Source organism: Orycteropus afer, unplaced genomic scaffold (assembly GCF_000298275.1).
Source record: "Orycteropus afer afer isolate SDZICR_OR568_19922 unplaced genomic scaffold, OryAfe1.0 scaffold00064, whole genome shotgun sequence".
Classification (NCBI taxonomy): domain Eukaryota; kingdom Metazoa; phylum Chordata; class Mammalia; order Tubulidentata; family Orycteropodidae; genus Orycteropus; species Orycteropus afer.
The window spans coordinates 7,701,147-7,717,218 of record NW_006921651.1 but is presented as its reverse complement, the minus strand read 5'-3'; the positions used below and the strand labels follow the sequence as shown (position 1 = coordinate 7,717,218).

Sequence of the window (16,072 nt, the reverse complement as noted above, 5' to 3'; positions counted from 1 at the left end):
GATTATCTGTACCCAAGGAGCTCTGGTAGCATAGTGCCTAAGGCACTTGACTGCTCACCAGAAGGCTAGAGGTTCAAACCCACCAGCCACTCCTCGGAAGGAAGGTTGGGCAATCCTACTTCCGTAGTGATACTGCCTCGGAAACCCAAGGAGGGGTCGCTATGAGTCGGGGCTGACTCGACGGCAAACAACAACAACAACAACAATGTACGTTAGCTTTAATTCACGGACCTAAGAAAGAGGTAGGGACCTTATAACTGTACTTCATTTCACAGATGAAAAAACAGACCCAGCAAAGTGAACTGACTTTTGTAACCCTTGAGTCAACCCCCGATTCATGGCTGACCCCATGCACAACAAGGTCTGAGCACTGTAAGCCTAACACTTGTTAATAATAGAGCTGGAACAACTGAGAATAGATAACTCTTAGAATTCTCTGTGTACCTGTCTCCATATATACATCACTCCAATAACAGAATAGAATTTATTCATTAACAATTATGTCTATGAATTATTTTTTTTATTACATTGGGTAAAATGCTCTTGATATAATGTTAAGTGTGAAAAGCAGATTAGAATTGAATGTATAATATGTACTCAATTATAAAATTTATAAAAAATGTGAAGCTCATGTGTATAGGAATGTGTGTGTGTGTGTGTGTGTGTCTCATTGTCTATCTATGTAGGAAATTTAAAAGGAAGTGTGCCAAACATTAACAGTGTTTAATCGCTGAAGTTATAGGTGACTCTTATTTTATTTATCCTTTTCTGCTTTTAAATCTTTTCTTCAATGAATATGTAATATTTTATCATCAGAAATTTAATTTTTTTAAATTCCTGATATCATATTTTTGAAGCTTTTATTTTGGTGTTGCTCAACTCTGAGGAGTAGAGAGAGGATCAACTCAGGAGTCCAAAGAAGTTCTACTGGAACAGTCATTTATCCTGATGTGTAAAATGGGTATAATTATATCTACTTCATAGGGCTATTGAGTGCATGGAATAATGAATACAAATTCCTTTGCAGCTCTAAAGGTTTATAAAAGTGTCAAGTGGTTTTGGAATGATGATAAAATCCTGTGACTTAAAAGAAATGGAAGAGCTCCTAGGATAAGAGGTCCCTTTGAGTTGATGAGATTAGATTGGGAGAGGAGAGAAACCTAAGGGTCAGGAGAGAAGCAAGAGCTTTTTTTGCCAACACCTAAGAGAAATAACCACATGCCTGACCTGACTTCTCTCTTTCTCCTATGCTTTCAATAATTGCCTCTATGTTCTCTCTTCACACTATACCTCCCTCTTGTCTCTTCAGGAGCTCTGGTGGCATAGTGCCTAAGACATTTGACTGCTAACCAGGAGGCTGGTGGTTCAAACCCATCAGCCACTCCTCAGAAGGAAGGTTGGGCAATCTACTTCCATAGTGATACCGCTTCGGAAATCCAAGGAGGGGTCGCTGTGAGTCATATCCCACTCGATGGCAGTGGGTTTTCCTGTCTCTTTAAAGGAGCTCTGGTGATGCAGTGGTTAAAGTGTTTGGCTGTTAACCAAAAGGTTGGTGTTCAAACCTATAAGCCACTCTGCCGAATAAAGATAAGGCCATGTGCTTCTGCAAAGAAATATAGTCTTGGAAACCCCCAGCTCTACTCTGTCCTACAGGGTTACCGTGAGTAGGAATTAACTCGATGGCAATGGGTTTGATTTTTTTTTCCTCTTGGTTTTCTGTCTCTTTAATAATCCATACAAGAGACAGGTTGTAGCGTATGGGATAGAGTGTATTTTAAGACAGTAGTAGGTTTGTTTCACATTCCATAGTGTGAAAGGCCACCTGTGTAGGTAGGAATGAGACCAATAACCTACTGAGGCCTGTCTAGTCCTAACCAAGAAGGGGCTACTTCCACTCTGGGTTAGAAGAGTTTGCGTGGAAAATAAGGACTTTTACTTGGAACCGTTTGTACTGGGCTTGATCCTTTACAAGCCTTCCTCAACTATTATTTTTTAGGGGGTCTCACAATTTCCATGGAAAATACGATTTCACACACAGCAGTGATTTTTCAAATTATTCAGTGGTATCAAAGCTAATATGTGAAATTATTGTCACTTTTATTTTAAACAGTATACAGACCTATGGTAAATTTTCCAAGAGAAATGGAAACTTAAGTTCACACAAAATCCTGAAATGAATGTTTATAGCTACTTTATTCATAACTTCCAAAAGCTAGAGACAACTCAGATGTCTTTAACTAATGAATGGATAAACTGTGATACATCCATATAATGGAATACTGCTCAGCCATAAAAAGAAATGAATTGCTTATAGACACAACAGCTAAGGATGAATCTCAAATGCATTATGCTAAGTAATTAAATCCAAACCCCAAAGACTACCTATTATATTGTTCTATTTATATATAAGTAGAATATAAGTAGTTCCCAGAGGAAAGGATGGGGGAGGGATTGACTACAACTAGGCAGTAAGAGAAAATTTTGGAGGGTGATGGAAATATGCTTGATTGTGATGGTTACGAAATGTGCATTTGTCAAAACAACATACCAAAAAGTGAATTCATCATATTTCACTGCATACACTGAAAAAAAATGAATGCATCTACATAAAATTAAGCAATACAGGCCCATGGTAAATTCAAACAGTACAATAAATTCAGTAAAAATTTTTATCCCAGATCTAGTGCTGTATTGTGGTGGTGGTTACATAAGTCTACACATATAAGGCACAGAACTATATACTATACACACATAATACCACTTTTCTACTTTTGATATTGTACTATATAGTTAAGTAAGATGTAACCATTGGGGGAAACTTGAGTGAAGGGTACACTTGATATCTCTGTACTATTTTTGCAGTTTCCTGTAAATTTATAAAAAAAAATTTCATCATCTCTAGTTTGTTACCAAATTTCCAGACTCTAGGCCTGTCCTCACTATGAGTCAGAACCGAGTTGACGGCAGTCAGTTTGGGTGTGTTTTTTTTTTGTTAGTCCTGTCCTCCCGGGCAACCACTATTAAGTTTCCTGTGTATCCTATGTACATTAAGTCTAATTTCTGTGTGTGAATAAATTGTACATGAATACTTTTAATATAAATGGTAGTATAGTATACATACTGTCTGCACACTGATATATTTTGATCATTATTTTAGAGATTTTTTCAAATCACGTTCATGAATCTACCTCATTCTTTTTTCCTGCTGCATAGTATTCCAGTACATGGTATTTTCCCGGTTTGGTTTCTTACAGATGGGCGTTCACATCTTAATAAGGAATTAAAATCATTTAAATTTAAATTTTTACATGAAATGTCAGCCGGATTGAGACCAAACACTAAACGTTGTCACAGACTGAAGATTAGCCTCCAGAATGTCTGCTCACCAGAAAGGGAACACAAGTGGCAAAGAACGCATTTCTATCAGTCGCGAAACGCTGGAATTTCTCGCGGCCAATGGGGAAGCAGTAGGGCCAGCAGGGAATTACTGCCGGGTAGGAGTTCGCGGAGGGGCGCCCTCCTGCTGGAATCGGAAGCCTTGCTCCAAGCCAGGCTCTCCCCGGGCTGCAGCTCAAACCGAAGTATGTCAGGGCTTTGCTCAGTGCGGTGATGCGAGGCCATTTCCGGCTCCTAGACGAGACCTCCTGCCCAAGCTGGACCTGAACCCCCAAGATCTCCAGCCCACGCGCTCAGGGGGCGTACACGTGGTGACCTGCCTGAGGCCGGGTTCCGGGCTCCGGCTCCTCCTCCTTACAGTTCTTGCTAGGCTTTCTGCAGTATCACGTGCAGCCGCGCCGGGTGCAGGATGGCGGCGGCGGCGGCAGCAGCGGTGGGTGTCAGGCTCCGAGACTGCTGCAGTCCGGGCGCCGTTCTCCTGTTCTTCTTTTCCCTGTCCCCTCGGCCTCCGGCTGCGGCCGCCTGGCTACTGGGACTAAGGCCCGAGGACACTGCGGGAGGCCGCGTGTCCCTAGAGGGGGGCACTCTGCGCGCGGCTGAAGGCACCAGTTTCCTTCTGCGCGTCTATTTCCAGCCCGAGCCCGCCGCGCCTGCCGCACGGGTACCCGCACCCACCCTTTCCTTGGGGGAAAACGGCACTGGTGACTGGGCTCCGCGGCTCGTGTTTATCGAGGAGCCCCCGGGCTGGGGCGGCGTGGCTCCCAGTACTGTTCCCACGCGCCCCCCGGGGCCACAGCGCTGCCGGGAGCAGAGCGACTGGGCGTCGGACGTGGAGGTCTTGGGGCCCCTGCGCCCCGGGGGCGTGGCGGGCTCAGCACTTGTCCAGGTGCGGGTGCGGGAGCTGCGCAAGGGCGAAGCAGGGCAGGGCAGCGCAGGAGGTGGCGGGAAGCTCTTCTCGCTGTGCGCCTGGGACGGGCGCACTTGGCACCACCACGGCGCAGCCGGGGGCTTCCTGCTGCGCGTCCGGCCTCGGCTGTATGGCGGGGGCGGTGAATTGCTGGCCCCCGCGTGGCTGCGGGCACTCGGGGCGCTCTTGCTGCTCTCCCTGTCTGCCCTGTTCAGCGGCCTGCGCCTGAGCCTGCTCTCTCTGGACCCAGTGGAGTTACGGGTGCTGCGGAACAGCGGCTCGGCCACCGAGCAGGAGCAGGCGCGCCGCGTGCAGGCCGTGCGCGGCCGAGGAACCCATCTGGTCTGCACCCTGCTCCTGGGTCAAGCCGGAGCCAACGCGGCCTTGGCCGGCTGGCTATACGCCTCACTGCCGCCGGGCGTCGGGGGCACCGGGGAAGACTACAGCGAGGCAGGGATTCACTTCCCATGGCTGCCGGCGCTCGTGTGCACCGGCGCTGTGTTCCTGGGCGCCGAGATCTGCCCCTACTCGGTGTGTTCACGGCACGGACTGGCCATCGCGTCGCACAGCGTGTGCCTGACCCGACTCCTGATGGCAGCCGCCTTCCCTGTGTGCTACCCGCTGGGCCGCCTGCTGGACTGGGCGCTGCGCCAGGAGATCAGCACCTTCTACACGCGGGAGAAGCTGCTGGAGACTTTGAGGGCCGCAGACCCCTACAACGACCTGGTGAAGGAGGAGCTCAACATCATCCAGGGCGCCCTGGAGCTACGCACTAAAGTGGTGGAGGAGGTGCTGACTCCTCTCGGGGACTGCTTCATGTTGTGCTCAGACGCAGTGCTGGACTTCGCCACGGTCTCTGAGATTCTGCGCAGCGGCTACACTCGTATACCGGTGTACGAGGGCGACCAGCGGCATAATATTGTGGACATTCTGTTTGTCAAGGATTTGGCTTTCGTCGATCCCGACGACTGCACTCCGCTCCTCACCGTCACCCGCTTCTACAACAGGCCCCTGCACTGCGTCTTTAATGATACCAGGCTGGACACGGTGCTGGAGGAGTTTAAGAAGGGTAAGCAGTTGTCTCTTTCCTCTTCTAGCTCCTATCCCCTTCAAAGGTATTACCCGTTCATAACTATGGGAGGCCTCAGGTACCCAAAATAACTTTTCTTCTCAGTACCCAAAATTCAACGACAGCCCCACTATAGCTTCCCTGGCTATTCCCATCTCACTTCTCCCATCATTCTTTGCAACTAACTGAGCCCTCAGCTTCCTACCCTAATTGGCTCCCAGATGCACCATATCTCTCATTCATTCCATTACAACAGTATGTTTTCCGTCTAGTGAGTGCCAGATCTTGTGCAGGTTGGCCTTGGGGATGGCCCTTGAACAGCTCCCCACCCATTACAAGAGGCCACTCTACACTACAGGTTCCTATAACAAGCAGCCTTTACTTTAAACTCCCGGAGCCAGAAGCTCACCATTTCCAGGGCAAACTAACTCTACTGCTGGACAGCTCCAGCTGCTGACAAATCTTCCATACCTAGAGCAGAAATCTGCCTCGAGGACTTCTCCCTGGGTCCTACTGCTGCCCTTTGTATCACATAGCCTAAGTCCCAGACACCTTAGAATCCTCCCCCCTCCATATTTAACCTCCCATCAGCCATTCGTTTGACACACAGCAAGTACCCAGGTTGAGGATTAAATGTTGAATAAGGTAGTGGAGTCCTTGTTCTTCTGGGGTGTGCTCCCATGAGGTAGGGTAGATCTAGAGCCCAGGAAGTATTCTGGGGGTCCACTTGCATATCCTTCAGAGTAGTTACCACCCCAGGCAGCCACTTAACCTCAAGCTTTATGCCATGTTTATAGCATGCCTACCTCATGTCTAGGATTTGTCTTTGGACACTCATTGTCTTCTAGGGTTGAGTATAATTCATCCAAGAAAAATCAGCCTGGGTACTTTGGAGTTAATCCCGTTGGCATTACACAGTTTGACTGGTCCACCCAGGAGGATCTTTGGTTGTTTTTGAAAATCAATCCACCTTCAGGAGTGGTGAGAGCATCCAAGAGACTTTCTCACAGACCCTGAAAACAATTTCAGAAATGATTTGAGAACAGTGACATGATTGGAAAAGTGTGGAATCTTCCAGAATGATTATTTTGAAGGAGGTACTCATCTATACATATGAGTTGGCATGTTTATTAAAAACAAAATAAATCAACCTCCTGACTTTAGAATCAGGCTTCAGTTGTAGCTTCCCTATAGCTAGCAGGACTCTCATTTGACCAGGTACTTTTTTCAATTTGTCAAGAATTCAATCTCATCACCTTTAGTTACTCTTTAGGATTTTACAGTTTCTTTCTGCCATCATATTTTTAGACAAGTGAAATGGTTTTAAACATCAAAAAAGAACCTCAGGGGCCAGGGAATGTGAGAAGGGGGGAAAAAAATCTAAAAGCTACTCTCAGCCGCAGATGTGGGCAGAGAACAGTCCTAGACTTTGCATTGGTGTCATGAGATGAGGAAGGGAGCTATTTTAGCCCAATCGGGGCTACTCTCATACCCTCATCTGTGTCTGACCCCTAAACCTTGCCTGGATAGTTTCCACTGCACTCTGAGATTCATCCATCCTCTCTTAAAATTATTCTTACATTTTGTGTGCCCTGTAGGAGGGAGTCTTGAATCTGGGCATAAAAACCATGAAATAACAATACATTACATATACCAGTTATGAAAGAGTACTATTAAGATATCTCACTTGAGTGTGCTGATAAAGGATATTTTTAGTGAAACTTCTGTGAACTCATTCATTCATTATTTATTGAGCATCTATACAGTGTTAGGCTGTGGTAGTTAAAGTTGTATGTCAATTTGGTTGGGCCTGGTTGAGTGGCTGGGCAGCTGGTGGTAGTTATTCCCCATGATGAGACTGGCAATCAGCTCCATGGTGGGATCTACCACAAGCAGCTGAGTAGCTGCTTTAGGGATGTGGTCTGCTTCTTCTATATAAGAAACAGCTTTGGGAATGGTCTCTAGCTTATGGCACACTTGAACCCTGCATGTAGCCGTGTTGTTGTTCAGCAGCCTGCCATGCTCTGCTGATCTTGGGACTTTCAATGGACTTGAATTAATGGCCTGCTGTGTGGTTTGGTAATTGTGTATTACTAACCTGTGTATTCTCAGCACCTTGCACAGTTCCTTACACATAGTAAGCTGTTAAGAAAATTCAGTATTCATCTGAAATGAGTCCCTGTTGCAGAATTTCTAAATCTGTCTGAAAAAGGCTTGTTAGTGTCTTATTAACAGTTTGTAGTTAGGTAGATAACTAAAGAGAAGCAGGCCAGGTTAAATCTCATTACATTGAGTACCATGCCAAAGCAGAATTGATCTAGCAAAGATATTTCTATGACCTGTTAGGGCCTTACTACTTACTCAAAGTGGGGTCAGTGAACCACCAGCATTGATGTCACTTGCAAGCTCATTAGAAATGTGAAATTTCAGGTCCCACCCTAAATCCACTGAATGAAAATCTGCATTTTAATTTGACCCTAGGTGATTCATGTGCACATTAAAGTTTGAGAAGCATTACCTTCGGAGAACCCTTTTTAACAATGCATTGTAGATCTACTTAGGATAGAATAAGTAAAAGAATAATCAAGGTGAGTGTTCCCGGTCACTGAGCCATATAATACAGTGATCATTTTCTATAGTTATTTTTGTACCATTGGTTAAGAGAGGAAAGCTGAGCTGAACTACTTTTTTTCTTTACCTATAAAAATGACTTTTTAAGCAAGTAGTAATAGCCCTTCTATTTCCCTTACTTACTGCATCTTAAGCAACTTAACCACCTAAACAGACCCCTTAGGAGGTAGGAGAGAAAAATGGTAATATTACTAATAGGAACAACCAAGGCTGTAAATCTCTATGGAAGTAGATTGCCCCATCTTCCTTCTGCAGCACATTTGAACCACTGACCTTCTAGTTAGCACTCAAATGCCTTATCCACTATGCCACCAGAACTCATTAATAGGAATAGGAGCTACCATTAATTGAGCAACAGCTGTGCCAGGCCCTTTTCATACTCAGAACAGTCCTGCTTTGTTGTTGTTGTTATATGCCATCGAGTCATACCTGAATCATAGTGACCCCTCCTTGGGTTGCTGAGGCGGTATCACTACGGAAGTAGATTGCCCAACCTTCCTTCCAAGGAGTAGCTGGTGGGTTTGAACCGCCAGCCTTCTGGTTAGCAGTCAAGTGCCTTAGGCACTATGCTACCACAGTCCTGCTAGGTAGGTATTATTAACTCCGTTTTATAGATGAAGAAACTAAAGCTCAGATCAATTATATAACCAGCTCAGTTTTCCATAGTTAATAGTTGACTGAATTGCGATTCGAACTGAGTCTGCAGACCCTTAAAACCTTTTTTTTTTTTCCTCACTACACTATAGTGCTGATTACATCTTCCTCCCTAGAACTCCTGTCATCCACACAGTTCAGAGCTGGCCTTTCCACCTCTGACTTGCTGCCCACGGTTCATTGCCTTCTAGTTTCTGCAGATTAGAAGTGTAGCTTTTATAATTACAATCATTTGCTAACATGCATATTTCACTCGAAACATTTGTACGTTACATTTTCTTATCTGATCCTTATCACAGCTCTGTAGGTACAGGTGAGAAACCTACTCAAAATCATCACTCAGCTAGTATATTCCAAGGCCCAGATACAAATCCAAGTCATATGACTCCTAAACCCTTTGTCCGTTTGGGATTTTTATCTCTGTACTTCTTAGGAGTTGCATGTCTTTAGAAGTGGGTAGAGGAAAATGGCCTTGCATGCTAGCTTGACAAAAGCGAACAGTATTTTCACCCACTGGACTGTGATTTCCTTGAGGGCAGAGAATGAATCTTAGTTACCTTTGTATTCCCAAGGCTAGTGCAGTGGCCATCATGGCTAGAGGGTGAATCGATATTTATTGAATAAATGGGTTTAAATAGCCAACTCCTACTGTGTTTCTGTGCTTACATGAGGCCAACCCTGAGTACCTAGTATAGTTTCATTGACCACAACAAATCTTTCCTCTTTCTCCTCCTAGGTTAGTGGCACCACTGCCCCTCTAGTCTCCCAGGCTAGAAACTTCTCCTTCATCTTCCACCCTCATCCTGTTTACCACCAGTCTGCATCTAAAATATTCCTTAGGAGCTCTGGTAGCATAGTGGCTAAAGCACTTGACTGCTAACCAGAAGGCTGGCGGTTCAAACCACCAGCCACTCCTTGGAAGGAAGGTTGGGCAATCCTACTTCCGTAGTGATACTGCCTCGGAAGCCCAAGGAGGGGTCGCTGTGAGTCGGGGCCGACTCGACGGCACATAACAACAACAACAACAAAATATTCCTTGGATTTCACATAATTATACAAAATTATTATGCATAATTTAGTCCACTATTTCTTCCACTTAGATTATGTGTTATTTTATTCAACAGTTATTGTGTACCAGTTGTGAAGGCACAATGGAGACCACCACCAGGATAGCCCCTGTCTCATGGGGCTTTCAGTCTAATCCAAGAGACAAAAATTAAACAAATGGGATAGTGATTAAGACCTTTAGCTTTGGTGCCAGACTGCCCAAATTGAATCGTGGTGTTGGGCAAGTTACTTAACCTGTTGATACTTGTTTCATTAGCTGTAAAATGAACATAATAACATTATTTACTTATAGAGTTGTTTGGAATATTACAGTAGTAATCCATTATACTGTTCACTTAGTGCCTCTCATGTAATAAATGCTAAATAATTATTAACTATGATTATTAAATGCAAATCTATTACTCATTTGTGCAAATGCCTCTTAAGAAGTTTTGCGGCTTCCAATTTCTGTCTCCCTCAAATCCATCCTCTCTAACACCGCTAAAATAATTTCTGATAATGTCATCCCATGCTGTCCCCTTCTGGAGCTCCCCACAGCTTGCAAGATAAAGTCTAAGCTGGCAACGCTGCCTGCTGTGCCCTCATGACCTGCTCCCTGCCCTCCTCTCCAGCCTCAGCACCCTCCCTGCCACACCTGTATGCTCATGCAGTACTGAACGCACTGGCCACACTACTATTTCATGCCTTCCTCCTTACTCATACCATATTCTCTGCCGGGAATGCTCTTTGCCTGACTAATTCCTACTCCAACACTTCCTCTGAGACTCAGCTCAGGGGCCACCTCCTCTGGGACGTGTCTCCTGAAAAACCCCATTTTTGGCCAACGTAATTACCCTATGCGCATATCTCTGTTATTGAATTAGCAAGCTGTCCTACCAATATAGGAGCCCTGGTGGCACAATGGTTAAGTGCTCGGCTGCTAAACAAAAGTTGAGTGGTTTGAACCCACGAGCCATTCTGCGGGAGAAAGATGTTGCAATCTACATCCGTGCGGATTGTTGTTGATATTGTTGTTAGGTGCCATTGACTCAGTTCCAACCATTAGCAACCCCATGCACATCAGAACGAAACACTACGGATCCTGTGCCATCCTCACAGTCCTTGCCATGTCTGAGCCCATTGTTGCAGCCACGGTGTCACCCCATCTCCTTGAGGATCTTCCTCTCTTTTGCTAACCCCCTTCCTTACCAAGCATGATGCCCTGTTCCAGGAACGTGTTCCTCCTTATAATAAATCAGAGCACATAAGACAACGTTTCATCATCCTCCCTTCTAAGGAGCTTTCTGGCTGTTCTTATTCCAAGACATATTTGTTTGTTGTTCTTGTCTAGAAAATGTTATGGGGCAGTTCTACCCTGTGCTATAGGGGCACTATGAATTGGAATCAACTCAATGGCAGTGGGTTTTATTGGTTATTTTCAATATTTGTTTTAAAGTATCCCCACCCATATCATTAGTATCTGGAGGCAAAGACTATCTTATTTATCTTTATAGCTCTAGCACTTAACAGTGGATATAATGCATGGTAAGTTTTCAATAAACGTTTATTGAATGATTAAATGAATGGCTGAAGGAGTTAACTTTTAATATAAGAGAAGGAATCTGCCCAACTCTAGTAAATGAATCATTAATTATCTCTAGACCGATCATTTCAACCATGCAGAAGAACAAGTCAAATTTTAACTGTTAAAAGTGTTGTGTACATTGTTTTTCTGCTTCTTTGGGTACATATATGTATTTCAATAATTATTTAGCCCTTTTCATGTTTAAAACACTGTGCTAAGAGTTGGTGCATGGATTGTTCAGGAACAATCCCTTTCCCAAAGAGCCTACAGCCCAGTGGGTGAATAATCTTCCCTTTTGTTCAGCGAGAAGGCAGGCTGGACTCAGCTTCCCTGGTCCACCCAAATTCCAGTGATGCTGCAATTCATAAGTCATGTCTTGATATATAGGCATATGGGTAAAACAGACTTGTTCACAAACCATTAAAACGAAAGTGCTGTAATAGAAATATAACAATGCAGTGGGAACATGGAATAGAGAGTAACTGATTATGTGGCATATTTAGCTTTTATAAAGCTTTTACTAGGAGCTCTGGTAGCATAGTGCCTAAGGCACTTGACTGCTCACCAGAAGGCTGGCGGTTCAAACCCACCAGCCACTCCTGGGAAGGAAGATTGGACAATCTACTTCCATAGAGATGTTGTTGTTATGTGCCCTCAAGTCGGACCCGACTCATAGTGACCCCTCCTTGGGTTTCTGAGGCAGTATCACTATGGAAGTAGATTTCCCCATCTTCCTTCCGAGGAGTGGCTTGGTGGGTTGAACCACCAGCCTTCTGGTTAGCAGTCAAGTGCCTTAGGCACTACACTACCAGAGCTCCTATAGAGCTCCCATAGAGATACTGCCTTGGAAACCCAAGGGAGGGGTTGCTATGAGTTGGAACCGACTCAACAGCAATGAGGTTTTTGTTTTTGTTTTTAGTTTAATGAGTAAGAAGCCCTGGTGGCACAGTGGTTAAGCACTTGGCTGCTAACTGAAAGGCTGATAGTTCAAACCCACCAACCCCTCTGGCAAGAGAAAGATGTGGGAGTCTGCTTCTGTAAAGATTATAGCCTTGGAAGCTCTATTGGGCAGTTCTGCTGTGTTCTGTAGGATCACTATACATTGGAATAGACTCAACAGTAATGGGTATGGTTAATTTAATAGGTATGAATGGAGAGTTGGAGATTTACTAATTTAAAATGTGCTACTCTATATATTTTATTGGTTTTAGGAGAAAACCAACCCTGTATAGACATGGGGAGGGAATAAAGCTTTGTTTTGAAGTCAAAGGCACCACAGTTCTGGTATTCAACTCAAATACCTTAACCCTGCTGGGTTAGTGACTCCATCTTCCTAAAGAAATGATTGCTCAACCTATATAATGCCAGGTTACTCTACCTGTAGACTAGCAGGGCCTGTTGCAGTTTTTCCCAATCAGCCTTTGCTCATTCATTGATTTATTCATTCAGTAAATATTGAACTCCTATTTGGACCAGGCACTGTGCTCAAAAAAAAAAAAAAAATTATATGAGACCAAAGGTTCCACATTTACCCTAAAGCAAAGATGAGAAAAGAAGGTCACTTTGAAAAACCAAGAAGGGGTCACTATGAGTTAGATCTGACAGGATGGCAGTGAGTTTATTTTTGTTTGATAAAAAAAAAAAAAAAAAGGACCTCTGGTGGTACAGTGGTTAAAGCATTCAAACCCACCAGCTGCTCTGTGGAAGAAAGATGAGGTGATCTGCTTCTGTAAAGATTTACAGCCTTAGAAACCCAAACCCAAAAGCCTAGGCCCTGGAAATACAGTGAAAGACAAGACAGACACTAACCATCCATTATGGATCTTGAAGATGTTTGTTCCATCTTTGGCCTAACCTCATGTGGTCTGTTGCGTAAGGCATATCCTGCCAGCCAGTAAATTCTCCTAGTGCAGACATACAGTATAACTGTTCCACTGAGGAATAATCTGGTAGAAAATGTCATTGTTTTATTTCAGCATTCCAAATTATGGTGTGAGCTATTTCAGCAAGAAGACTAATCATCCCATTGCTTCATTCTATAAAAACCTGCCAAAACATTAGTGTTAGATTCTTTATCTTCCATAAAAGAAACAAAAAGTGACTTTTACTCAATTGGTATAATTAGGTGCAATATGTGTTAATAATTTAGAATGAGATGTTTGCCTTCTAAATAATAGAGCAAACAGTAAATATGTACAGGAAAAAAAATCAAAAGGAAACAAAGAAAAGTGAAAATAATTGATTATATAAAGTGGTAAAATTGTGGGCTTATTTTTCTTTCTTTAAAAATGTTCATTATGAGTGTTGTAATATCGTTATGCAATCAGTATTTTTCTCAGCAAAAGAATTGCCAGTTAATAATAAAATCTGAGCTCAAAGGGGACAATGAAAACCCTGAGAGAGAATCTAATTCTCGTTTCTCTTTCTTAGGTTTAGTTATCTTTTTTAGGGAATAACAACCTTCATTGTCACACTATCTTCTCATCTAATCTAAATCCCACGGGCTGTAATGAAATTTTATTTCCTCTTTTTATCATCCTTTCTGAGTTCTCTTTTATTTGAAGAATATTATAGCTCACCTCAATTTCATTTTGTAACAGCCGGATACACTTGCTTGTGTCTCTAACTCTCTTAAAGCACTTGGGAATCTCAAAGGAGGGGTCTGTGGGCTAGTGTGGGTGCCAGCAGAGCTCCTGCATTGGGCAGCACCCATTCAGCAAAACACCACCTCCACCAACCAACCCTCTCTCCACCCCAGCAGTTGCTGATGTTATCTGGGCAATTTTCTTCAGCAGCACTCGCTGAGTGCTTCAGTATCAGGGCTCTGATGTATAGTTATTTTTGTTATGTGCCATTGAGTCAGACCTGACTCATAGCAACCCCTCCTTGGGTTTCTGAGGCAGTGTCACTACAGAAGTAGATTGCCCAACCTTCCTTCCAAGGAGTGGCTGGTGGGTTTGAAACGCCAGCCTTCTGGTTAGTAGTCAAGTGCCTTAGGCACTACACTACCAGATATAGATATAGACATAAATATGGGAAAGACCCTGCCCTCTAGGGACATGAGGTGAGGAAGGACCCGAGTGGAAACGATGATACAAAGCAGCCAGGAGTATAGGGGACAGCATCTGAGGGTGAGAGGAGAAATTATTCCCTGGAATCATCTGGGGAAACTTCTCGAGCAAATAGAATTTCAGGTTGGCCCCGAAAGAAGAGGGACTCTGATCAGCAAATATGAACAGAAAGGACATTCCAGGTGAAGCAGGATCTTGAGCTAGAAAAATAAAGGCAGAAAGGGAGCTGACACTACATCTAAAGTCTGCTTTTCTTCCAGCAGAATAGGTGACTGGCTTGTTGTTGTTAGGTGCCTTTGAGCCAGTTCCAATTCATAGGGACCCTATGCACAGCAGAACAAAACAGTACCTGGTCCTCACAGTCATCGCCATGCTTGAGCCTAGCATCACAGCCGCTGTGCCAGTCCATCTCGTTGAAGGTCTTCCCCTTTCTCACTGACCCTCTCCTTGATCAAGCATGATATCCTTCTGCAGGGATTGGTCCCTTCTGACCACAAGAAACGGAGTCTGGCCATTTTCACTTTTGAGTAGCGTTCCAGCTGTACTCCCTCCAACACAGATTTGTTCGTTCTTCTAGCAGTTCATGGTACATTCGGTATCTTTGGTCAACACCCCAACTCAAACGCATCAGTTCTTCTGCAGCCCTCTTTATTCGTTGTCCAGTTCTTACTTGCATATGAGGCTATTGAAAATACCGTGGTTCGAGTCAGGCACGCGGTAGTCTTCAAAGTGACAACTTTGCCCTTGTACACTTTAAAGAAGTCTTTTGAAGCAGATTTTCCAATGCAGTACTTGTTAGATTTCTTGATTTCTGCTTCCATGGGTGTTGATTGTGGATCCAGGTAAGAAGAAATCCTTGACAACTTCATTCTCCTCTTCATTTATCATGATGTTGCTTATTGGTCCAGATGTGAGGATTTTTGTTTTCTTTATGATTAGGTGCAATCCATGCTGAAGTCACTTATCTTCATCAGTAAGTTCTTCAAGTCTTCTTCACTTTCAGCAAGCAAGATCGTGTCATCTGCATATTACAGGTTGTTAATGAGTCTTCCTCCAATTCCTTCATATAGTCCAGCTTCCTGGATTATTTGCTCAGCATACAGATTAAATAAGTATGGTGAAATGGTACAACCCTGATTCACACATTTCCTGATTTTAAGCCATTCAGTATCCCTTGTTCTGTTTGAACTGACTCCTAGTCCATGTACAGGTTCCTTGTGAGCTCAGTTAAGTGTTCTGGAATTCTCATTCTTCACAATGTTACTCAAATTTGTTAAGATCCACACGATTGAATGCCTATGTGGTCAATAAAACACAGACAAATATCTTTCTGGTATTCTCCGCTTTCAGCCAAGATCCATCTGACATTAGCACATCCTCTTCTGAATCTGGCTTGAATTTCTGACAGGTCCCTGTTAATATATTGTTTAATTCTTGTTAATATACTGCAACTGTTTTTGAATTATCTTGCATATGATATGTATTATTTGATAATTTACACATTCCATTGGGTCACCTTTCTTTGGAATGGGCACAAGTATGAATCTGTCCCAGTCACTTGGCCACATAACTATCTTCCAAATTTCTTGGCATCGATGAGTGAGCACTTCCAGTGTTGCATCCATTTGTTGCAGTATCTCAATTGGTATCCCGTCAATCCCTGGAGCCTTGTTTTTCACCACTGCCTTCTTCCTTCAGTACCATTGGTTCTT

The 16,072-nt window shown here is 43.8% G+C and overlaps 1 protein-coding gene across 1 annotated transcript in view; it reads left to right on the top strand.

Annotated features, from left to right (window-relative positions):
• Window positions 1–3,805: 3,805 nt before the first annotated feature.
• The window catches only part of CNNM1 (cyclin and CBS domain divalent metal cation transport mediator 1), a 69,079-nt gene continuing 56,812 nt past the window's right edge, over window positions 3,806–16,072 (top strand). Inside the window, exon 1 of the mRNA XM_007939972.2 lies at window positions 3,806–5,372. Within this exon, the coding sequence (XP_007938163.2) occupies window positions 3,806–5,372 (1,567 nt within the window). The remainder of the gene's footprint in view (window positions 5,373–16,072) is intronic.